Source organism: Eulemur rufifrons, chromosome 11, assembly GCF_041146395.1.
Source record: "Eulemur rufifrons isolate Redbay chromosome 11, OSU_ERuf_1, whole genome shotgun sequence".
Classification (NCBI taxonomy): Eukaryota; Metazoa; Chordata; class Mammalia; order Primates; family Lemuridae; genus Eulemur; species Eulemur rufifrons.
Genome location: NC_090993.1, coordinates 2,253,378 through 2,277,929, shown reverse-complemented (window position 1 = coordinate 2,277,929; position 24,552 = coordinate 2,253,378). Strand labels below are relative to the sequence as shown.

Here is a 24,552-nt window from a genome sequence, read left to right as displayed (position 1 = left end):
AGGTGACGCCCTCATGCTCAGCCTGGGTGTGGGAACAGGGGAGCAGGACTCTGTGCCTGGGAATGGGAGGAAACAAAAGTCACACGGCTTCCTTCCGCATCCCTGAAGTGCCACTGACCTTGTTCTAAGCCTGCCTCTGTAGACAGGCTTGTGTTCTAGATCAAGTGGGAAAGTCTCCTAGAGTCCAGTGCTGGGAACTCTGTAGCCTCTGTCGCGCTTCCTGCTGTGTGATCCTGAGAACTGTGCACTGTGCTTTCTGTTTTGTCCGGGCTGCTGGAAGTTCTGCAGGTGGCATGATTTGGGTCCTGGCGTCCTAAGTGGATATTGCTGCTGCTTTGTATGTGTCCTTCAGGAGCACTCTGTGTCCTCCTGCTTGGAGGAGGGGGTGGCACTGCAGGGAAGGGTGTCCCATGCCCTCCCCCACCCACGCACTAACCTCCCCATTTGCTGACAGCCCTACGTGCCTCGGATTCTGAATGGCTTGGCCTCGGAGAGGACAGCCCTGTCCCCGCAGCTCCAGCCGACCTACGGCGCCATCCACAACATCAGTGGGACTCTCCCTGGAGAGCCCTTGGCCCGGAGCCCTGCGGACGGTGTGGCCGCTGCGCACTCAGAGGCCTGAGGCTGGGCGAGCTGCCCGGCTGGGCCAGGCTCAGGGGATCCCAGGAGGCGAGAAGACACACGTGGAGAACTGGCTGGACCCCATCCCCAACCAAGTCCATCTGCTCTAAGCCCCACTGCTCTGAAAGAAGGAACCAGAAAGACCAGGGCCTCAGGCCTTTGGCTGAAGGGGAAGGGGCTGAGACTGCCCGCTCAGCGCCCCTGGGTGCTGGTGACAGTGGCGAGATCCCCGCCCCGGCCCTCCCCGCGTTCCCAGGACAACCGCGAGGAGCAGGGCAGAAGCAGCCAGTGCTCGCTGCGGCCAGCTCCTGCCAGCCAGCCATGCACACGCCTCTACGTCCTGTGTTCTTTTGTCCCATCGTCAGGGACACTCTGGCTGGGTCAGGGTCAAAGAGGACCAAGGACCACGACTAAAGTGCCCACTGGACCAGCCAGGTGAGATACAGCCTCTCCCCGCCCCTTCAGGTGCGTGGGGTCCCGGCAGGCCCCGTGCAGCTCACGTGTGTCTGCTCCCGCCACGGTGGGCCGCAGGGCAGGGCGTCCTTGGAGCCAGGAGTAGGCGGCGTGGCCGGTGTGGAGGGCAGGAGGAGGAGGGGCGTTGGGGCTGCGTGCCAGGCTGCCGCACCACCCTTGAGCAGTGACCCAGGCGGCAAGGACAGGCCTCTTCCTTCCCGGGGGGATTCTGGGGCTGGGCTGGGCTTTTGCCCCCGGAGCCGCCTCCCTGCTGCTGCCAGGCGCCCTCAAGGCCCACGCTCGAGTAGTGGGGGCGGGAAGGGGGTCTGAGATTCCTTCCTATCCCAACAGGGGTGAGTGTGGCAGGGCCCTGGTGGCCCTCCTCAGACCTGCCTGTGCTTGTCCCCTGGCCTGGCTGGGCCTGGGCTCCTCGCACCTGGGCCCCTCTTAATGCTGACCTGTGCCAGGGGTCACTCAGCCAGATGCCTGGCACCGGGGGGGGGGGCCTGGTGCCATGGGTCCCTTGAAGACCATCCTGGTGCAGTGTGGCCCTGGGCAGCAGAGGGCCGCCCTCCCCCAACACAGACTGCGTACCTGCCCGCTCTGTTCTGGAAAGGGGGACCCAACCTGGGGTCAGGGCAACCTAATTGTCACTTGGTTCCACCTGCTCTTGGAAGTAAAATCGTTTATTATCAAAGCCATGTTGCGTACATGGGAGTATGTGGGGGGTGGGCGAGTGTGGGCTCCCTGCAGGGCAGGGACAGGGCAGACGCCACACAGCAGGGGGACCTTCCCCAGGAAGGGCCTGGGGGGCACCGGGGTGGGGCGGGGCAGTCACTGCTGCTCCAGCAGCGACACGAACTTGCGGATGTCCCGGGCGAGCAGCTCCGGCTCCTCGAAGGCCGCAAAGTGGCCCCCGCGGGCCATGTAGGAATAGGAGATGAGTTTCGGGTACTTGAACTTCATCCACTTCTCTGGCACGTGCACTAACTCCGAGGGGAAGGCGGCAAAGCCGGTGGGCACGTAGACCTTCATGCTGGAAGAGACAGAGCCACGGAGGGGTGAGGCTGTGGCCCTGCGCCCCCTCTGCCCCCACAGGGGGGGAATTCAAGGGCCTGGGGGTGGGGTGAGCTGTCCCCCCCTCCCCACAGAGCCATAAAGAATAGGACAGACCCAGGGTTTTAACTGCCTCTCGCCCCCTCCCCTCCAGCTCACCCAGGGCCCTTTCTTTTCTGGGAGGGCCACCTGGGCAGGGGCATGGGACAGCCTCTGACTCCCACCGTCCTTCCCTTTCCTGCCACCTGCGGGTCGCAGGTGGGATTTGGAAATCCCAGAACCATCAGCGCCACAGCAGACCAGCGTCCTGGGCCAGGGGAGGCCCTGAGGGACTCGGGGCCGGGGTGGGGGGGGGATGGACAGGCCTGCTCTTCCCTCCCTGGGCAGTTTTCTAACGGCACAGGGATTTCTCCAAACACCCCGGAGCTTTCGTGTCCTCATCCAAAGGCCCCCGTGCCCCTGCAGGCAAGGCTGTCGTCACCCTGCCAGCAAAGGCCCCCACTTGAGTTCAAGCCCGGCACCCCCCTGCTTCCTGCCCCAGACGCCACACTCGGGGTGTGGCCAGCTCACCGCTCGTGCTTGTGGGCCTGCCAGCCCTGGCCCAGGTTCTCCTTGTAGTAGCGCTGGGAGGAGACGATGGTGCCCGTCGTCCAGTAGAGCATGACGTTGGTCAGCAGATCGTCCAGGGAGAACTTCCTGGGAAGACAGCACAGGGCCCACGCTCAGCACCAGGGCCAGCCGTGCTACAAAGCTGCCCCTTTCAGGCTGTGTGCAAATGCCAGGCCCTGCCCACGTGGCTTCCCTCCTTCGCCCTCACTGCAAGGTGGGGGGCAGGATCCCCCTGCCACCGGCAGGCTGGGCCCAGGGCGCCAGCTGCTATGGGGACAGGTAACGCAGAGTCCTGACCACACACGAGGCAGCGTATTCTATGCTCCTTACGTGCATTTAATTTATTTCTTCCTCTTGACAACAGTAACCTGTGGGACAGAGGCTATTGTCATCTCCACTTTACTGCTCAGTGGAGAATCCAAACCCAGGCGGGTCGGGTCCCGGATGCAGAAGCCACAGCCCCCAGCCCCACCCTCCAGGGAGGCCCAGTTCTGAGCCTGGGTTTCTCCAGGGCAATGAGCTCCCCACTCCTCGGAATCCTAAGGGACCCTGGGCACGCATCAGAGCAGCCTGGGCTTGGGATTCCCGGATATAGAAATGAGGTCCAGCCTCCGGGCCTCCCTCCAAACCCCGCACTGCACCGAGAGGGCCGGGACTCACGAGCCCAGGGGCCTCGTCTCAGCCACGCTAAGCAGCGCTGGGACGCTGGCAGTTGCTCACCCTGTCGGTGCCCGTTTCTCTGGCAGACACGTGGCAGTATCAGAAGTAAAAACACCACAAAATCCAGGTCCGTTACTAGGACGGCCTGCTCGGCCGGAGAGTTGGCACAGCCAGGGGTGCCGGCCCCACTTCTGCCTCACCAGGCTCCAGCCCTTCCTCCCGGGAGCACTTGCCCACGGCACCCTGACCCTCTGGCGTCACAGCCTGTGCCCCTGCCAGGGCTGGCCAACTGCTTCCACGACACCCCGTTGGTGCCCTCCCCCCGCACCCGAATGCCCACAGACCGGGGAGGACGCCCAGCCCTCCAGGCGCAGCTGCCACCTCCCCAGACACTCCTGACAGCCGTGTGCCCTCCTATTGCACCCCCCCCCGCCAACTGCCTTCCTTGCCACCGTCTTTGGGGACATCTAAGTCCTACAGGCAGCAATTTCCCCCACATCCTTCCCTGCCGATTCTAGGCTTTTCAGGCTTAGGGGGGGTGTTGCCTCTTGTCCTGGGCCCCGGGAGGCAGGGCCCCCCCTGGCCATGGTCTTCCTGCTCTGCTCCAGCACCCCAGCCCTGGAGCTTCCTGGCACCCTACTCTGGCAGTCACTTCCTCCCCCCACTGCCTGCAGTCGAAGGGCCTCTTGTCACCCTGGGGCCCTCCCCACCTGCCTCCCCTCCACTCTCCTGTCCCCTTCTCCTGCCCCGACCTCTGCTCCTGTCCCTTCTCAACCCTGCACCCTGACCGGCCCCTGCTGCCCAGGCCTCACAGGTTCTGTCCTCCCAGACACGAGCACACTCCTCCTCTCTCCCTCCTGCTGTAGCCAGTAAGTCCTCCCCAGTGTCCGTGCGTGGGGCTGGTCCATGTTTCCTCCGAGATCTGCACCTCGGCTCTGACCACTCACTCTGCCTCTGACCACTGACTCCACTGGAAACACGGTGTGAACAGTCTCCTCCGATTCCACCCCTCGCCCGAGCTCCAGACGTGGGGTCCAGTGACGCAGTGGACATCGCCCCCTCCACACGTCCACGACAACAGCAAGCTCTGACACACATGCACAGATACACACATGCACATACCTGTGTACACACCGATGCTCCCCTCCTCATCCTCCACACCCTGCAGCCACGCTAAGACCCGAGTCATCGGGGAATCTCCCTCTCCCTGTTCCCACCACGTCGCAGCTGCCCTCGATCCTCCAATCCCACCTCCCGTCCCGGGCCGGGCCCTGCTCCTGCCTGAACTAGGGCATGGTTGCTGGTCCTCGAGCCCCGCCCCTCAGCTCAAGGGCAACAGTTGGCTGAGTCACCAGAAGCCAAGTCACCAACATGGCCAGTTTGCTTCAGCCAATTAGGTGCAGCTGGTTGATCCTATTTTTATCCTCAGAATCACATTTTGAGGAATGTTCGAGTCACCTGGGCCCTGCAGGCACTAACGCAGCTGGAGACGGGGCCAGCGAGGGGAGGCCGAGGGTCCCGCTGCTGAACGGGAGCTCGGGGAGTGTGCGTGGGAAGAACCTTCCGGAAAGGAAGATTCCAAAGACATCTGCACACTCAAGAACGTATTCTTCTTAGTCCTTCATCCCCCCTCCGCTCGGAAATCCTGAATCTCTAGGAAATTCTGAGTATCTAGCGGGGATAAAGATCTCCCTCTTAAATGCGATTTTGACAAAACGAAAACCGGTCAATGAAAACGGAGCAGTTACAATAAACTCGGGAACCCCGTGAGCTGCTTTCTGCGAGCTCCCATGTGCCTCCTCGTCCCCTGCGGCTCCCGCCTCCGCTCGAACACTACCACGACCACCCTTTCCGCCCCACTGTTCTTCCCAGAAGACGGATCTGATCCTGACTGTCTCACTCGAAGTCTGGTGCGCCCTGTAGGCGGGGCAGGGCCAGACCCCCGGCCCAGGTGGTCTTAAAGGAGCCCATGACCCCCTGGGGCCTGCTGAGCTTGGGGTGGGGGAACAGGTCTCGGAGGAAGGGCTCGCCGAAGCCTGTGGCGGACCCGCCTGCAGGGACGAGGGTACCGCCTGCCCCCAACGCACCTGCTCCAGCCTCTGAACGCGTCACCTTTTCTAAGCACACCTCGTGTTTCATTGCTTTTCTTTTTGCCTAAATTCTTTTCCTATATCCAGCAAACTCCTACTCATCCTTCAAAGACCCAGATCAAATACATCCTCCCGGTCATTTCCTCTCTCTGCCCCTTAGACAAAGCGAACCCTCCTTCCTCTGGATCCCACGGCCCTCTGCACGTGTCCTCAGAGCTCCTTTATCCAATAGCTGCTTACCGAGCTCCCACCACGGCCTGGCACTGCTCTAGCTGCTGCGGCTACAGCTCGGCCAAGGTGGGCTCCCACCCCCAGGGCCGGATCCTATCTCACCTCGCCCTCATTTCCCATCCCCAGCCCCGTCTGGTCCTCCGCATGACCCTGGAGGAACAGAGAAAGGGATGGGCCCTGGAGACGGTGGGTCCCAGCTGACCCTGGGGAAGCCCGAGGCAGGCCAGGGGCCTTCGAGTCACGTTCTGTAGAGGCTGCAGCCGCGAAGGCTCTGGGGGATGTGAGCCTCCCCAGTCTGTCTGCAGCCGCCATCTGGGAACACAGACACCTGGGCCTGACGCCAGGCTCCCAGGGGTTCACGAGGAGAGGCCCTGGCTGCTCTCGATAAAGGGGTGCCACTGCCCTCTGGACACCCCAATCCCAGCAGCGTAGGCAACTGAGCCCTGCGTCCTAGTCCCGACCTCCCCACTGTGAGGCCTGGAACGAGTCACTAGACGACCCTGTCCAAAATAGGGGGCTGTGATGGTCACGGGTGAGGACCCATAAGAAAGTCAGCCACAGGCAGAGCTTCCTGAGCAACCAGAGAAGAGGACGAAGAGCATGGTGAGGAAGCTGGTTGCTGGGACCGGGGTCCCGACAGCAGAGGCGAATGAATGGGGTGGGGGGGGGGGTCTCACCTTTCCAGGCCTCCATCCTCCAGGTACCGGTATTCGGAGTTGGTCCAGGTGGAAAACTTCTCTAGAATATAGGCAGCCAGCCCCACGGGAGAGTCGTTCAGGGCACAGCCTGGCATGGGAAGGAGCAAGGGGGCAACTCAGGCCTGGGGACCAGGGGGCTGGCCGTGCAGCGGGCGCTGTGGCGGGGAGCCCTCGTTCCAGCACAGCCCCCCAGCCCTCGCTGCTCACACACTGCCTGCCTCGACCCTTGGCCCGGGCACCCGCGTCTGATAGACAGGGACACCCCGTTCCTGCCAGCTCAGGGGATTCACACGCTGTGTGTGCGGCTTCCTTCAAAATGAAGTGTCTGTGACCTGGGTTTGGCGAAGACTCAGTGAGGAGTGTATACGAAGGCTGCTTCTAAAAAGGGGGGGTTTTCAGTCTGTATCCTCTGAAAAATGAGAGACAACCTAAAAGCCCAGAGTAGAAGACCAGTGACAAATAAATACCGGTGCACCCATAAGCTAAAATACTCTGTTGTCATTAAAAATGGCTGGGACGACGGCATCGTGAATCTCCAAACCACGTGGAGCAAAGGAAGCCGGGGGACAGAAACAGGCAAAGCCACCTGTGGGTCCCAAGCCAGGGGGGGTGGCTGCCCTCGGGGGGGAAGAGGGCACAAAGGGCTGTCTGGGGTGTCGGGGCCATGCTGGTAATGAGGGTATTTCACTCGTGAAAATTCACCCATCAAAACCTTAGCAAGTTGTGCTCGCTTCGGCAGCGCGTATACTAAAATTGGAACGATACCGACATCAGCATGGCCCCTGGGCAAGGATGACACACAAATGCGTGAAGCGTTCCGCATCTTTGGTACATTTTTGCCAAGGGTCTGATCCTCACAAGATCATAAGCGTCTCTTTTAATTAGTAATAAATGATATTTAAGTGACACCAATCGTATCAAAAATTCTAAGGCATATTCAAACAAATTGAGAGGAAAACAATCACACACAACTCTGTATGGTATAGACACAATTCCATGGTATACTCCAAAATATTTGAGTAAATATGTATTTTACTCATGATAACCTAATAGAAAGATCAGAAGCACTTTTTGTATAAGTAGGAAATGACATGTTGGTTAAACTTTGATATATTTCTAGGAGAATTTAATGGCAACATTGGAAAACTTAATGGTATTTGGAAGGAAAAAATGTTTGCCACTCTATTCTCACTGTAAATTTTTATATGGCAAAAAGCTGCTAAAGGTCCTATTATTAGTATTTCTTATTTTGCAAGTAAAACACAGAATAAAATATCTCTCAACAACAACAAAAAAATGTTAGCAAGTTCTGAAAGGGGATGTGGGGAGGGAGGAGAAGCTAGAGATGTTTTGTGCTCTTGGCATTTTTAAACTTTTTGACAATGAACGTGTATTTCCTAATCGGAGAAAAAAACTTGGGGTTTTTTTTTTTTTCCCCAGCTGGGTAGATCTTTATTATTTTAAATGAAAATTTTAAAAAATTATTATGGGCACATAATAGGTGTATATATTTATGGGGTGCATGTGACAGGCACACAATGTGAACTAATCTAATCATGGTATTGGGGTGTCCATCACCTCAAGCATTTATTATTTGTGTTAGGAACATTCCAATTCCACTCTTTTAATTATTTTACAGTATACCCTAACTTATTGTTGACTCTAGTCACTTTGTTGTGAAAACACTTGGTTTTATAAAGTGTTACTATGGTCACGAGCTGCCTCAAACGTGTGAGCACCGAAGGCTTCCACACGGGCAAGATGATCCGGGGTGTCCCCAGATGGGACTGGGGAGTTACCGAGTGGCCCCTTCCAGAGCTACTGACTCTACGCAGTCCCTCCCTCCCCTGTCTGGGAGCTGTTTACCGCTCTGCAAACTATAAAAGGCCGACAGTGATGTGCGTGATACAGAGAAGCCAGTGAACTGCATCCACCGGCAATTTAATTCATCACTACTCTATGGATTTTGACAAATCTTGCATCTATCAGCAAATTATTTTCAGTGTTCCTAATTGTTTTCAAACTGGTTTTTTTTTTTTTTTTTTTAGTATTTTACTGGTTCCTTTTTCTTTTTCTTTTTTTTTTTTTTTTGAGACAGAGTCTCACTCTGTTGCCCAGGCTAGAGTGAGTGCCATGGCGTCAGCCTAGCTCACAGCAACCTCAAACTCCCGAGCTCAAGGGATACTCCTGTCTTAGCCTCCCGAGTAGTTGGGACTACAGGCATGCACCACCATGCCCGGCTAATTTTTTCTATATATATTTTTTAGCTGTCCATATAATTTCTTTCTATTTTTAGTAGAGATGGGGTCTCGCTCTTGCTCAGGCTGGTCTCGAACTCCTGAGCTCAAATGATCTGCCCACCTCGGCCTCCCAGAGTGCTAGGATTACAGGCGTGAGCCACCTCGCCCGGCCTCCTTTTTCAATTAATGAATTACAAAAAAATACTGGACAATTGTTCATTTTATATTCATATGAAAATCATGATTTTATATATTTTTTAATTATCCTTTAACGGGACCCTGGTGGCAGAAATGATCGCCGGGCCCCCCCTCACTGCTACGGGGAACTTGCCCCCGGGCTCTGGGGCACCCTGTCCCCTTTCCCCTGCAGCCCTGGAACTGCCAGGCCCCCAGGCCTCCTCCTGCCCCCAGCCCCCCGCCACCTCTGCTTCTCAGCGCAGGACTCAGGCTCAGGGCCGATGTCAGCCAAACGGAGCTGTTGGGAATCTGATAACCGTCTATAAACTTACTTCAGTGGGAAAATGCACTTTAAAGATCAAAAAAGTTCAGAGTTCCTTACAAGGGGTTTCACCCTGGGAGCAGCATCCCTGGGGACAACGGGCCCCCCCCCCGCCCGCCCTGTGCGGCCCAGGTGTGCTCACCCACGGTGTCGGGCTTGGTGCACTGGATGTGCATGTAGCCGCTCTCCCTCATCAGGCTGTAGAAAAACTTCTCCTTGAAGGGGTACATCAGCTCCATATCCCTCTCGGTGTAGCCAAAAAGTCCCCCGAAACGCCGACCCAGGAGAAGGGTCAGGGTGAAGACATTTCTCGTGATCAAGGCCATGTTCAGGTGCAGGCCCTTCACGTGGCTGAGGGCGGAGAGAGGGCCCAGGTGAGGTGGGCTGGTGCCAAATGCGGTGCCAGCCTCGCTCAGCGCCCGTCCCTCTGCGGTGGCCTCAGGAGTTGGAGGAGGGAAGTTAGGGGAGAAAAAAATACAGTTTCTAGAAAGTTCTGGTCAGGTTTCTCCTAGAGCTTGGCCCATCAGAGAAGCCTCATCCCTGACCTCTTCTCACCTGGCCCAGAGTCACAACCTCGAGTTACACCAAACAGGGGATCCGAGTCCATGCGCCCCAAGCACAGCCGATGACAGGGGACAGGGGACCTCCCTCCTCTCCCCCAGGTGGCCTGTGGCCTGCCCTGCACAGAGGTCCACCTCTCAGAGGCTGGACACACACACACCTGAACGTGACCTCACCTGGGCACCAGCTGGGCCATGTTGGTGCAGATCAGGGACCCCCAGTCGCCACCTTGAATGTAGAACTCCTGGAAGCCCAGCCGCAGCATCAGCTTGTAGAAGATCCTGGCGGTGGCCACCGAATTGAAGCCTGGTTGTGACGGGGAAAGAAAATGGAGTCACAGGGACGTCGCTCCCGGGGCCCTCGGGGGCCCGTGACATTCCTCAGACCCGCCTCCCCCGGGCTGAGGGGAGAGAAGCTCATGGGAGGCAGGAAGGAGTCCGGGGCCCAAAGGTGGGCGCGGAGTCCCCAGCCCGGGCGGCAGCGTGCCTGGCGCCTGCCTCCGCGGGGGCAGTGAGGGGACAGTGCGGCGTGCGAGGGCCTCGGCCGGCCCCGGTGACGTGTCTGTGGGCTGCCTGGGGGCTCGGTCAGCCTCGCTGGCCTGGAGCAGTCTAGCGTCCAGGTGTGGCCCTGCCCCTGGCCGGGAGCCCCCAAGAAGACAAGAGCCCAGGCCCCGACCAGCTCCCAACAGTCACCCACCACCTCCCCAGACCCCGAGATGCACCGGGCCTGCCACCACCTGCCAAACAACGTCCCCCAGACCCTGCTTTCCGAGCCCCCCGGGGCCAACCCACCCACCCACAGATGCCCGGTCCACAGTGGGCCAGGACAGGGCGGCCGCGCAGCCCCCAGCAGCCCCCGTACCCTTCTTGGAAGACGCCTCCGAGAAGCCGTAGCCCGGAATGGAAGGGCAGATGACTTCAAAAACGTGCTCATCGCTCAGGCCGTGGCTCTTGGGGTCGGTCAGGAACGGGATGATCTTGTAAAACTCGTAGAAAGAACCGGGCCAGCCGTGCACCATCAGCAAGGGCTTCGCTCTGCGGCCGGGGGGCAGCTGGGGGGGCTTCACGTGGATGAAGTGGACGTCCAGCCCTGCGGGGACAGAGCACAGGCAGGCTGGCGGGGCGCAGTCCCGAGACGCTGTGAGGGTGCGCGCTCAGGCTCTGCACGCTGGCGCCACGGGGTTGCTTAAATCCTAACAGCCGGCGCTGGCCAGGTGCTCCCCATGCTCCAGCCACACAGGTGACCTTGCTCAGCCTGCACGGCCCCCCTGCGCGGGCCCTGCTGTCCTCACCCCCCGCCCCAGCCGCCCGAGAGCGCGTGCTCTGAGGGCAGGGCCAGGTGCCGCTGGGTTTTCGGAGCCCGAGGCAGGTCCCAGCCCCCAGCAGGTCTCCATAAAACACTTGTTCGGTAATTTAAACATCAGGGGGTGGAGGGAAGCCCTACATATTGAGCAGGAGAGGACTAACCGAGCGGCCTAGAGTTCGGCAGTATCCTGCAGTGCAAGACAGGCACTCAGAAGGACAGCGTAGACGGGTATTTCTCTAACCTAGATCAGCAGCCATTGCTGGCGGCAGAAGCAAACTGCCAAATCATACCCACCGTGTGATCCGAGTTCTGTCAACTGTCACATGTGTGCGTACACTGTATTTACACTGTGTGTGTGTGAACTTTAAGAGCCTGGGAGGATAAACTCCAAAAATGTAAAAAGCAGTTCTCCCTGCGCGGAAGCCTAGTGCTTTTCTTCCCTGTTTGTGGGATGTAAACTTTCTAATAATTCTACGACGAACATACATTAAATGCATAACTTTTTCATACACATTGAGAAAACGTTTATCTTTTTCTAATTATAAAACATAACTCTTTTTAAGTGGAGGATTTTTTTTTTTTTTTTTTTCCAGACAGAGTCTCGCTCTGTTGCCTGGGCTAGAGTGCCGTGGTGTCAGCCTAGCTCACAGCAACCTCAAACTCCTGGGCTCAAGCGATCCTCCTGCCTCAGCCTCCCGAGTAGCTGGGACTAGAGGTGCACACCACCACACCCGGCTGATTTTTTCTATTTTTTAAGTAGAGACGGGGAGGGTGGGGGGGGGGGGTCTCGCTCTTGCTCAGGCTGGTCTCGAACTCCTGACCTCAAGTGATCCTCCTGCCTTGGCCTCCCAGAGTGCCGGGATTACAGGTGTGAGCCACCTTGCCTGGCCTTATTTATTAATTTGGAGACAAAGTCTCCCTCTCTCTGTTGCCCAGGCTGGTCTCGAACTCCTGGGCTCAAGTGATCCTCCTGCCTCAGCCTCCCGAGCGGCACGGACGTGTGGGCCACACACCCGGCTCACACCTGCAACTTCACACCTGTTGATCAGCAATGCCCCGTTTTCCCTTATTTCCAGCCCTGACGGCCACCGCTCCACTCCCTGCTTCTGCGGGTCTATCTTAGATTCCTCGTGCAGCCGGAATCCCACAGGCTCTGTCTTTCTGCGTCTGGCTTGTTTCCTTCAGCATAACGTCCCCAAGCTTCATCCACGTCGCCTCCTATTGCAGGACTTCCTCCCTATCTAAGGCTGAATGATACTGGCATATACACACAACGGAGCATTATGCAGATTTCCTTAGTTTTTACCTAATGGCCACGTTCTACCCCAGGACCCCACCCAGGACACCTGTTACACACAGTTGTCCTGTCTCCTTGGGCTTCTCTTGCCCGTGACAGTTCAAACTTCTAAAACAAGACTCAGAGACTATAACTTTTAACAAAAATAGAACCCTGCATACGTTCTATTTTCGAACCTAACTTCTCTCCACCGAACAATACAACCTGGCGTCCTTCTCTCTCACTAAACTTGCTCCTGTTCTAGTCTATTTTAGTAGGCAATGTTACCTGCTTTGGAACACACTGCATGATATGAGATCACTTTTCATTCAAATTCTACCACATCCTCATTTGTGTTTAAAATGAGGAAAAGATACACGCGTAGACACGCGCTGGCACACGCAGGGGCTGTCCCCGCGCACACGGAGAGCAGACGCGGTCACCGGCGGGGGCGGGGCCGGAGGGAAGCTTCCTTTCCCTGCGGTCCCTTTTTCCCTTCTGCACTTGTTGAATGTTAAATATGAGAATTTTTAAAATTTACGCATTTTGAAAAGCCCACACCTCGCAGTTTGCCAGGGCCCATCTTCCCCTTCTCGGAAGGAAATCCTCGCCTCGGTTTCCCCCCGGGTGAGTGGCGCCCGCAGGACGCTCCGGGACAGGGCTGCCAGGCCAGAGTCCAGGGGGCAGGTGGGCTCAGGAAGCCAGAGCTGGGCTGGGGGTGGGCAGAGGGTGTCATGGCCGAGGGTAACGGAGACAGGGCCGCGCTGGGAGTCTGGGGACTGGGGCCCCAAGCGATTCCCTCCTCCTCTCTGGACGTGCTGGCCTGGACTTGCCCAGGGGCCGCGGAAGCCCCTGCCAGCTCTCGGGCTGTCTGGGAACAGACTGGTCTCCGGCGATGGGAGGCCGAGACTTGGGCTAGATGGCAGGGAGCGGGCAGGGAAGGGGCAGGAGCTACTGTTGGGGAGACTGAACGGTGAGGCCACTTAGGGACGAGGACAGAGCTCTGGGGCAGGGCTGAGAGGGTGGGCTGTGAGCAGCCAGGAGCACAGGGGTCAGAGCGGGGACAGAGGACCCTGAAAAGGCCCCACATGTGGAGGGACAGCAAGAGGGAACAGAGGACAGCAGAAAACAGAGCGCAGCAGGGTAGGAGGCCTTCGTGGACCAACCCCGGCTGGGGGCGCAGGAAAAGAGGCGCAGTGGAGCTTTGCTGGGCGCGGGGACCAGAGGCTGCTGGCTCAGCACCGCGGGCTCCGGGCAGAGAACGTGCGGGCCCGAGCCCCGCGGAAGGCTCCGTGCCGCAAGGACCAAGGCCAAGAGCAGGCCGCCAGCCCTGGGAAGTGCGCCAGAACCACACGAGGACCAAGTCCACGATGGAGCGCTCGTTCCCCGGGGTGAAGTTTTGTACTGTGAACACCAGTGTCCCGAGGAACCCCGGGACAGTCCAGCGGGCTGAGGCTCTGGCCTCAAGCTGTCGGCCTCCAGGAGGGACACAGCCCTTTACCGCCTCCAACCTCTAGGTCTTGGAACATGCTGTGGCCTCCTCCCGCGACCCCTTCCCCACACACCTGGCAAACTCCTACTCGTTTCAGCTTGGACGCCACCTCCTCCGGGAAGCCTTCCCTCACACCTGAAGGAAGAATGTGGGGCTCCCAAAGCTCCCGGAGCCTCCTCCCTCCTAGTAGCCCTCAGCATGTGTGTCACTGCCCCGGGTACAGGAAGTGCCCTGTCAACACCTGCTGGATGGACACGGAAGGGCTGGGACAGCAGAGGGATCCAAGTCAGACTCAGGGACGCCAGGCAATTTGGAAGCTGCGGGAATTACAGTACAGATCACGACCCGTGGGCAAGCTGGCTTGGAGGAGGCAGCTCGGGTCCCCTTGTTAGGCTCCGAGAAGACACAGCAATCCTCACGAGGAGTCCAAATCTGACGTAAACACCGTTTCAGATTTTTTTTTTTTTTTTTTGTGCTCCTGCCTGAGCTCCAGGAAGGGCTCCGGTTCCAGGACACGCAGCCCCCGGATTCTACCATACTCAGCTTTTCCGTCAGCCACTCTCCCCCAGGCCCAGCCTCCTCGTGCCCGGAGGACAAGGCGTCTGCTGGCCAGGCTGCTCCGGGTCAGCGTGTCCATCCGTCCTTTCTCGTGGTCCCCCCACCCTCCCCCGGGAGTGGGAACTGGGGGGCCGGGTCACCAGCTCACGTTCTCACAGCTCTTAGGGCAGCGCCCCCGCTGCCAGGGTGTCCTCTGCCACCTACGGTGCAGACGCAGATGTCCCTGTGAGCTCGCGAGTGACCCCGAGGGACCCTGAGTTTTTATGTGCAAAAAAGAATATTCAGAGATTAACTTCGTTGCTAAAATTATTCTTGGCCGGGCACGGTGGCTCATGCCTGTAATCCCAGCACTCTGGGAGGCCGAGGCAGGAGGATTGTTTGAGCTCAGGAGTTCGAGACCAGCCTGAGCGAGAGCGAGACCCCATCTCTACTAAAAATAGAAAGAAATTATCTGGCCAACTAAAAATATATATAGAAAAAATTAGCCGGGCATGGTGGCGCATGTCTGTAGTCCCAGCTATTCGGGAGGCTGAGGCAGGAGGATCGCTTGAGCCCAGGACTTTGAGGTTGCTGTGAGCTAGGCTGACGCCACGGCACTCTAGCCCGGGCAACGAGCGAGACTCTGTCTCAAAAATAAATAAATAAATAAAATAAAATAAAATAATTTTTAAATTTACTCAACTTACACATTTAAAACCTAGTTCTTCAGTAAGCATTTGAGTTCAGCCGACAAATCTTACACCATGTGTTTATAAATCTAGCAAACGTTAACACTCTTTGATTAATGGGTGGTTGCATTTCTAAACTTGCTTAATGATGTGCCTTTAAACATCGCATAATTTCCATTTCCTTTTGTAAGAACTTTAGTTGACTTGACCCGTCTTTCACACAGGTTAAGTAATTCCTAGAATTTTAGCAAATTAAAATCTTAACTGTTACTTGAAAAGGCCAAATTCTCTTAAACATAAATATTTAAAATTCCAAACATGCACAATTTCCTCAACGTAAAAAATTAATAAGGTGGGCGTAGTGGTGCGTGCCTGTAGTCCCAGCTGCTCAGGGGGCTGAGGTGGGAGGCTGCCTGCGGTCCAGGAGTTCAAGGCCACAGTGCACTGCGATCCTGGCTCTGAATAGCCACTGTACTGCAGCCTTAGCAACACAGGGACCCCGTATCAAAAAAAAAAAAAAAAAATTAATAATATGGCAACCCACAGAATGTGAGAAAATATTTGCAAATATAAGGAATTAGTATTCAGAGTATATATAGAGAACTCCTAAACCTTAACAACAAAAACTTGAATTAACCTGATGCAAAAATGGACAAAGGACTTGAACAGACATTTCTCCAAGGAAGATATACAAGGGGCCCCTAAGTACCACGTGAAAAATTCCTCCACATGACTCATCACTAGGAAAACGCAAATCAAAAGCACAATGAGATATTACTTCATGCCCAACAGGATGGCTATTACCAATAAACAGAAAATAACAATGCTGGCAAGGATGGGGACAGACGGGGACTGTTGTGCATTGCTGGTGGGAAAGTAAAACAGTGAAGCCTCTGCGGAAAACAATACGGACGTTCCTCAAAAAATGTTATGTTTAACATGTATGTTACCATAATTAAAAATATAATAAATGAAATTTTAAAAATTAACAGTATGGGTCTGAGTTTCTCAAACATTTCCATATTTGATTCTAAATCTTTCCGGGGCTAGAAAATGCTTTCCTACTGAGGAAACTGTTAGCTCATCCCAAATGATCATGGGGTTACCTTCCCAAGAAAATTTTGAAAGGTACTTTGCCTTCCTGGTGAGGTTGTGTGGCCACCTGTGATGCAGTCGGGACACGAGGTCTAGAGCTGCAGACAGGACAGTTTTTCACAGGATCTTGACCGACAGGCGGAGCATCTCTGAACAGCCACAGCAGCCACAGCGTCAAGGACTCCAAAGCCTCACGAAGGGGCTGAGCCGACCCAGGCCACGCCCAGGTCTAAATCTCGCCTCCGTCCCTCCTCTCAAAGATTTCCACATCCCCGGATGCCATTCTGGAATTCTTCCGTTTTTAAATTACTTGTCTGTTTCCCTGTCTGGCGCTAAAGACCGATGAGTTGGTGGGGACCGTGCTACTTCCAGGTCAGGTCACAATGGATACACGCATCTCCATGACCTAGGCCGTTCCCACGACACACCTCCCTCTCTGGCTGGGGTTTTAAAAACATACCTTCGATCTTCGTCTTGAAGTGAGGGTATCTGTTGAGAACATCCACCTGCTTCTTCCAGTCAAATTCGTTCCGCCAGTAGGAGACGACCTTCTTCAGGTAGGTGGAGTTGAAGCCGTAGTGGAAGCGACTGTCCTCCAAAGGCGGGGTCAAGCGGAACTTATCGATCCTCTGGTGTAAGTCCTGGGCCGAAAGGCAGGACCCCAGGGAGGGAGGGGGCAGAGCACAAGACAAAGTTTGTTTCCAGAAAAAGAGAGCAAACCCTGCAGCCACAAGACGCTGCGCCACGGTAGGGGCAAAGCAGTTTCCCACGTCACTGGCTGCTCCCAAAGCCTCTGTGTTCTTCACTGCAGACTTCAGATTGCCCTTTTTTTGAGACAGAGTCTCACTCTGTCGCCTGGGCTACAGTGAGTGCTGTGGCGCCAGCCTCGCTCACAGCAACCTCCAACTCCTGGGCTGAACTGATCCTCCAGCCTCGGCCTCCCGAGTAGCTGGGACTACAGGCGTGTGCCACCACGCCTGGCTAATTTTTTTCTATTTTTAGTTTTTTAGTTGTGTGACTTATTTTTTTCTACTTTTAGTAGAGACGGGGGTCTCGCTCTTGCTCAGGCTGGTCTCAAACTCCTGACCTCAAGCGATCCTCCCGCCTCGGCCTCCCAGAGTGCCAGGATTACAGGCGTGAGCCACAGCGCCCAGCCCATCTCTCATTTTTTAAATGTATAAACAATATTCATCTTTAATGTACCAAGGCTTCTATATAGCAGAGGTCAGCAAACTTTTTCCGTAAAGGGCCAGAGAGTAAATATTCTAGACTTTTCAAGCTGCAAAATGATGGGAAAGCAGCCGCAGGCAATACGCAGATGAATGGGCGCGGCTGTGTTCCAGTGAAACTGTGTTTATGGACCCTGAACTGTGGACGCCATATAATCGTCAAACGTCATGAAATATTATTATTCGTTTGATTTTTCCCCTGACCATTTAAGAACGTACAGAGTATTTTTGGCATGGGGGCTACGCAAAGACAGGTGGCAGAGGCTACCCGTGGTCTTCAGGCCACGGTTTGCAGACCCCCGTTGGACATTACTGAATGATACATTGTAACTCAGATGGGATAAAAACTGCAGACCAGGAGAGAGGGTGCAAGTCTAATGGGCGTGGATCAGGCTGAAAGGCCAGGCTGCTTCCTGTGACCTCTGATGCATATAACCGGGTCCTGCTGGCATCCCTGCTCCTGCCCGGGTGCCGCTGGGCCTTGGAGAGGGGAAAGGGGCAGGAGGGAGGGAGTGGGCGAGCTGGGCACAGCTCTCGGGAGCAACCTGCACTGCCCAGGGCGGGCAGAGCAGACTGGAAGACTCCCAAGAGGGCCACGTCCTGAGCCCCCATCCCCCCCATCCCAGTCTAAGATCCCCCCGCCCGGCTTCCCCGCCCGCCCCGCCGTGCCCGGAACCAGGTGTCTTACGTTGATCTCCTCATCCGACGTTTCCACCTTGAAGGGGCGGATGCTCTCGTCCTCCCTGGCTGTGGGCCTCGTGCCCGGCCCCCACCACCCATTTTCAAGTGGCAAAGTTTCCTCCTTGTCCCGGGAGATGAACCAATAGATGACAAAGCCCAGCACCAAGGCGAGTAGAATTTCCAGCCACATGGCTCCTGCAAGATGCGGGACAGGCCGTGAGGGACAGGGACCCCAGCCAGGCCTGCACACCGGGCAGAGACTCCCCTTCCCAACCTCTCCCTCCCAATCCCTGATTTCATTTACATTTGACCTAAAAAAATACATATATATATATGGTATAGAAAAATTGGAAAACAATAGAAAAGGAGACAAAATCACCCACAATCCTACTAAGCCTGGAAAATCGTTACTCAGACTGGGACAATGGGAGCTCGGGCTGGCGTCTGCACAGCCCGGGCTGGGGGGCGTCGGGGGCTGCATTTCTGAGGCCTCATGTTCCTATGAGGGGCCTCCGGCACGAGCTGCTGAGAAGCCGTCTCTCCACGGGAGGAGGGGCGGCTTTTCTGAGCAGTGGGGACCTGGGCCCCTTGCTGTGCCTGTCCTGGGGAGCGGCCTGTGCTCAGGGCACCCGGGGGGTGGGGGGGGGGACGGGGAGGGGTTGGGGCCTGCGGTGCTGGGAGATCGAGTTCTGTGCTAAGGAGCCCGACCACGGCCACGCATCTTAGCTGTGCGTGCTGGAGCTTTACTGAAATACAATTCACACACTGTGCAATGCACCGTGTAAAATCTGCAATCCAGTGGTTTTGGGGAGATTCACAGAGTTGCGCAACCGTCACCGCAGCCGGCGTGAGAACAGTCTCCTCGGGACAAAGAGAAACCCTGCACCCCGCGGCCATCACGCCTCCACGGCCGCTCCCAGCCAGGGCCCTGGCAGGCGCCAGTCCACCCTCCGTCTCTGTAGACCGGCTGCCTGTCGCATCTCACAGACGCCCATGCGTTTTAATGCCCAGTGCTCCGACGCCCACATCTTTTTTTCCCAGAAGGGCTCAGAACGAAGAGCTTAGACTCAGCAAAGCGGTACCAGGGAGACGCCAGCCAGCGCTGTCGTCTAACACCTCGTCTTGTGCGTTCCCCGGGGAAGCACCCACAGAATGTTCCAGTTTGTGCTCTCTGTCCTCACGCCAGAGTCAGAGGCGGTGCTGCGGCCGCAGCGCGGTTAGGGCCGGGTCAGAAGAGGAGGAGAGAGCAGCGCATCTGGGACCAGGCCCCAGCGGACCCCTCCCCAGCACCACCCCTGACTTCGTGGTGGAAACCCAGGGCAGGAGGAGGGCCGTGTGGGCGCCTTGCTTTGCTTGATGTCAGCTGTTGGGGACTCTGCTGGGGGTTTGCTCCCGTCAAGAGCTGCCCCTTGGCCGGGCGCGGTGGCTCACGCCTATAGTCCTAGCACGCTGGGAGGCCGAGGCGGGAGGATCGCTCGAGCCCAGGAGTCTGAGGTCGCAGTGAGCTAGGGTGACGCCACGGCACTCTACCCGGGGAGACAGAGTCTGCCCTCTAAGCCGAGACCCGGGCCACTGGAGCCGTTCCGGAAATGCCCGTCCACGGTGGTCTAGCAAAGGAGCTTCGCAACAGAGACGGGGACAGGGGTGTGTGCGATGGTTCCCGCCCCTTCCCACCGCCCAGCGGAAACCCAATGAGGACAGTCGGCTCGGTAATCCCGTTTGCCAGCGATCCCGCTGAACGCCAGCGTCCACACTCAGTCCCTGGAGCCGTCTCTGGTTCTCCCTCCACATCCGTCCACCTCCAAGCCCTGATGCCACTCAGACTCAGCCCCCTCCCTGCACGCCTGGCCCCGTCCCCTGGACCAGAGCCCTCATCACCCACGACATCACCACAACAGCTTTCCAGAGAGGCAACCCCCTCTCCCAGCTCTCAAAGTCACCGGTACACGTCTTAGAACCCGCGACAGCCCTCTCCCTGGGACCCCACACCCAGCATGCCCACCTTTGAACCCCCAACACACCTTCCTCATCGGGTGGTGACACTCTGCAGTGGGTCAAGGTCTCAGTGTTTACCAAAGGTCTGCCAGGTGCCAGGGAGCCGGCCTCGGCCATCCCAGCTGGACACGCAGCACGGGGTGTGTTGGGGTGGATTTTATCTCCAGCCAAGACATGCCATGGCTTTCATGTTCCGATGCCCAGCTCCAAGAGTGCCTGGCCCCCACATCCCCTGTGCATGTCAGCCGATCAGATGGGACCAGCACTCCCACAGTTAAAACAACGCAAGGGACAGCTGGGGACGAGTCCCTCTAGTTTAAGGTATTCAGAGAAGAAAACGTGCACAGGCTTCTTCCATTTCTAGAGAGACTCTGTCTCCCTGGCAGGAAATCCCAGCCACTGAGAAGACGATACCAAAGGCAGGACTAGGGTTAGGGACTGGGGGGCGCACGGGGAGCGTGTGGGGGGCGGCGGGAGGCAGAGGGCAGCGCTGCCCCCAGCAGCAGGAGCAGACGGACGCAGCCCACCCGGCAGGCAGATCCCACCACAGTGAACCGGAGCTTGGGACGGCAGGGACTGCGTCCCTCCCAGCCACCACCCCGAGCCCCAGTGCCCAGCCCTGGCATTGCCCGGGGACCGCGAGGCACCCCCCCACCCCCATATCTGCACATGGGCTGGACGCAGATAAGACAACTCTGCATGATATTGTCAAGGGAGCGGCAAGTGTAATGAACAATTAAGAGGGATCCACCGCCCAAGTGACCTTTACAAACCACCCTGCTTACCTGACTTCAGCACCGAGAGTCACCGTCGTCACCTCCCTCTGGGATATAAATGCCCAACTTTCCCTTTTCTGTGCAGAATGGTCCCAGCGCCTCCACGGATCCCCCAGGGCTCCCTGTTCTCGCCCTGCAGTCGCCTCCTTGGGAAGCAGAGCTGGGAGCTCGGCACCCGGTGACACTCTAGGCACCCGTGGGACAGGCGGGGGCTGCTCCCCACTCGCCGCGGCCCTTTTACAACTGCGGACTGGCTGACTCAGCTGATCTGATGTGTGCGCAGCCTTATCGGCCTTGGACTTCGCACAGCAAACTGAACCACGCTGACCCCAGAGACAGGGCGCTGCCACGATCGGTGTTCGAGTCCCACCGACGCAAAGGGAATCCAGGACGAGGGGCGTTAGGGGGGCCCACCCAGCACCCCCTGGAGTATCACCCAGGGAGAGGAGGGCAAAGTAACAGACTCAAAGAGAAATTTAAAAACCGTGTCTCTCGCACTCTCATCAAGATAACAAGAATATTCGTACTTGGCTCAAGGAGGGTGGCTCAGAGCTTCTGGTCTCAGATTACAGACAGGCTTTACTGCGGTGAGGTGCGTTGCTTTGCCACCTAGTCATGGCCCTTTGTTTAACAGCAGGTATTAAACGCACACCGAGAAAGGTGTCCTAGACTAGCCCGGGGTAAGAGCAGCTGGTGACTGTCTGCAGGTGGGTTTTCCAGGGATGGAATAAGCCGTGGTACATGCAAAATCCACCCACTATGTTCACTGAACTTGACTTTCCTTTTCACGTATTCTAGGCAAGCGCAAGAGCAGGCCTTGCCCTAACTCACGCTGCAATTGTGAGGATTAGAACCTGTGGCCGCAGATTTCCCTCCCCGACTGTCCCTGGGTGTGCTGCACGCCCCTTCCCCACCCTGTCCCCTCTCAGCACCTGCTGTCAGCTTCAAGCCGTCACACCAGCTCTCCGGGACGCCTAGGGCACAGACACACCATGCCGGCACGGGAGCTGCAGCCGCCTGCCCAGCGTGTCTCCAGGACTGCGTGTCTTTTCTCAAGAAATGAAACAATAATAAACAAGACCTTCCCTGTGCTGGGGGGGGCGGGGGTCAGCCGGCCTTGGGCGGGGTGGAGGCCGGGCCCTGCCCACAGGCTCCCCGCTGGGAGACGGGAGAACCACAGACACACCCCTCACCCCCAGGGCAGCGAGGGTCTAGGAAGTGCCAGGCGCCCAGCCCTCAGGCCCCCGAGCTCCCCCACCAGGGCCACTGCCGTATTCAGAGTGTGAAGAAAGCAAAGGGTTTTTTTGTTTTTTCTTTTTTGAGACAGAGTCTCACTCTGTTGCCCGGGCTAGAGTGAGTGCCATGGTGTCAGCATTGCTCATAACAACCTCAAACTCCTGGGCTCAAGCGATCCTCCTGCCTCAGCCTCCCGAGTAGCTGGGACTACAGGCATGCGCCACTATGCCCGGCTAATTTTTTCTGTATATTTTTAGCTGTCCATATAATTTCTTTCTATTTTTAGTAGAGATGGGGTCTCGCTCTTGCTCAGGCTGGTCTTGAACTCCTGAGCTCAAACGATCCGCCCGCCTCGGCCTCCCAGAGTGCTAGGATTACAGGCATGAGCCACCGCGCCCGGCCCGAAAGCAAAGGTTTGAGGCCGGCAAAGAGGGAGCCACTCTGCCCGCCCAGCTCTCCACAAAGCGCACAAGGGCGCGGACCCAGCAGGCGACTCCCTCTTTTCTCCCCGGGGTGGGCTCCTTGGGGTCGGGCGGCTGGAAGCAGACGCCACCCACAGTGAGGACGAGGACTGTTCACAGGGCAGCCCCTGGCAGCAGCGGCCTGGGCTGGGGAGGGTGCACTAGGCAGATGGGAGAGCCCTCCCCTCCCCCTCTCACGGCCACCTGGCCCCCAAGAGGACCAGGAGGGCTGCACCATGGAATACTACACAACAGGAATGAGCAACCTCCCCGGGGTTCGAGGCTCCAGTGAGCGATGACGATGCCACTGCACTCTAGCCCGGGCGACAGAGTGAGACCCTGTCCCACCACCCCAAACATAAACGAACAATCTACGATGACAAATGACAGCAGGGTTGCATCCCACGAGCAGCGCTGCACACAAGACACAAAAGAGCACAGACCTCACGATTCCGTTCACATAAACGACAAGGACAAGCAAAACTCGTCTTTAATGACAGACGTCAGAACTGGGGCTGAAGCACTCAGTTTTCAAAGCCCCCCAGTGACTAGGACGTGCAGAAAGGGGACAGGTTCGTGTGCAGCCCAGACAAGGTGGAGCTCAAGAGCATTGATGCAATTGGGGGTCACGGAGCAGTCCCGGCAGGAAAGCTCCACCACGAGCCACGGTGCCACCGTCACGGCCTCCCCACAGCCAGCGTGGTCCCCTTCAACTGCCCCCCTCCGCCCGCCCAACCCTCATCCTTCACTCAGCGAGACCCTGCTGATTCAGGAGTCGCCCAGGGCAGCCTGATTCCTGGCAGAGGTGGGGTGCAGCGGGGCCGACCTCATCTTCGGGTCCCGGGGAAGACGTTATCTCCGAGGCCACCGCGTGTCAGTAAAAGGCAAGTACCTGGGAATCCGGGGAAGCGTGGCGGCCCACGTGGGCGGTACCGCTGGAGGAGCCCGCCTGGCCTGCCCGGGGAGCCCCCCTGCCACGGCGCCCCGCAAACAGCAGCACGGACAACCCTGGATTTTAAGAGCTGGAACTACTCAGAGTCACAACAAGAGGGCTTCCAGCTTGCTTTCCTCTCTGGATGGTTCAAACGCCAGCTCCCTCGCTGACCAGCTTAGGGGCTCTGGGCAAGTTACCGGCCCTTTCTCAGTGTCTCTGGCCTCATCTGTAAAATGGGGATAATAATGTTGTTCTTACGGGCTATTCGTGGAGACTGCCCGGTTCGAAGCACCTGCTCAGCGCACGTGTGTTCCTCTCCCTTCCCCTAAATCCCTTATTACCGTGCAGAATCTCCGTGTTGGAAGAGACCCCAGAGGAGCCCCTGGTCCCTGCTAGATTATTCAGCCCACACCCCAGGGTCCCGCCACAGCCAGTGTGGACGTAAGCAGGCTGGACGCGGGGCAGTGCATGGCACAGGACGCCTGTGGTCTGGGAGCACCTGTGGTCTGGGAGCACCTGCTGTCCTCCCCGTGTGCCTGCACCAAGGACGCGACTGGGGAGGGTGAAGGAAAGCACAAGGCTACGTGCACATCTGGCCATCAGTGTCCTGCCAGCTGCGTCCCTGGGACAGTCTCTGCTCCCCTTTCCTATCTGTTCGCAGAAGTTACACTCCCAGCATCAGGAGGCGGAACTCTGTTGGCTAAGTGTTCTCTTCTCCAAGGAGAAAGAGCTGCGTTTATCTCTTCTGTGTGCTCAGCTCCTGCTGGTGTAGAAAACACCCTAACTGCTTTGAAACGCAAGGTTTAGGAGACACCGTGAAAAATTTAGCAGTAAAACGATCCAAGACGACAGTGCCTGCTCTGTCAGGCTATTTATCAGAGCTTAATCGACCCACCCCAAAAGTTCCAGAAATGTATTTTACCTGATTAGGTATTTTTGTTTTGTAATGCACTCTTTCAGAATACCGACAGAATACTGTGCCGAGAGCTAGGAGGGGAAGGTGGGTAGGAGGGGAAGCTCTTCAGAATGAAAACATCTGGTCTTATCCTTCGCAACAAAATGACTCACCGGCCAGGCGAGGAAAATGCAGTTTTTGTTGTAAATCGGCACAACTTACTTGCATGCAAT

General features: G+C 57.1%; 2 protein-coding genes and 1 non-coding gene across 4 annotated transcripts in view; 2 read left to right on the top strand and 1 right to left on the bottom strand.

Annotated features, from left to right (window-relative positions):
- TMEM63A (transmembrane protein 63A) overlaps positions 1–1,504 on the top strand; it is a 32,777-nt gene extending 31,273 nt beyond the window's left edge. For both annotated transcript variants that reach the window (XM_069484512.1, XM_069484510.1), the window contains exon 23: positions 455–1,504. In XM_069484512.1, the coding sequence (XP_069340613.1) occupies positions 455–622 (168 nt within the window). In that variant the 3' untranslated portion in view covers positions 623–1,504. The remainder of the gene's footprint in view (positions 1–454) is intronic.
- Positions 1,505–1,742: 238 nt separating this feature from the next.
- Positions 1,743–21,026, bottom strand: EPHX1 (epoxide hydrolase 1). The gene is made up of 9 exons (XM_069484513.1): positions 20,803–21,026; positions 18,030–18,217; positions 16,573–16,753; positions 10,580–10,807; positions 9,895–10,024; positions 9,300–9,508; positions 6,398–6,506; positions 2,701–2,826; positions 1,743–2,110 (listed from the first exon to the last, which is right to left on the bottom strand). Exons 2-9 carry the CDS (start codon positions 18,210–18,212, stop codon positions 1,909–1,911), a joined length of 1,368 nt encoding a protein of 455 aa, XP_069340614.1. The 5' UTR covers positions 18,213–18,217; positions 20,803–21,026; the 3' UTR covers positions 1,743–1,908.
- Positions 7,142–7,245, top strand: LOC138393526 (U6 spliceosomal RNA). Its single transcript, XR_011235206.1, has one exon. It is a non-coding gene; the product is annotated as a U6 spliceosomal RNA (small nuclear RNA).
- Positions 21,027–24,552: the final 3,526 nt, after the last annotated feature.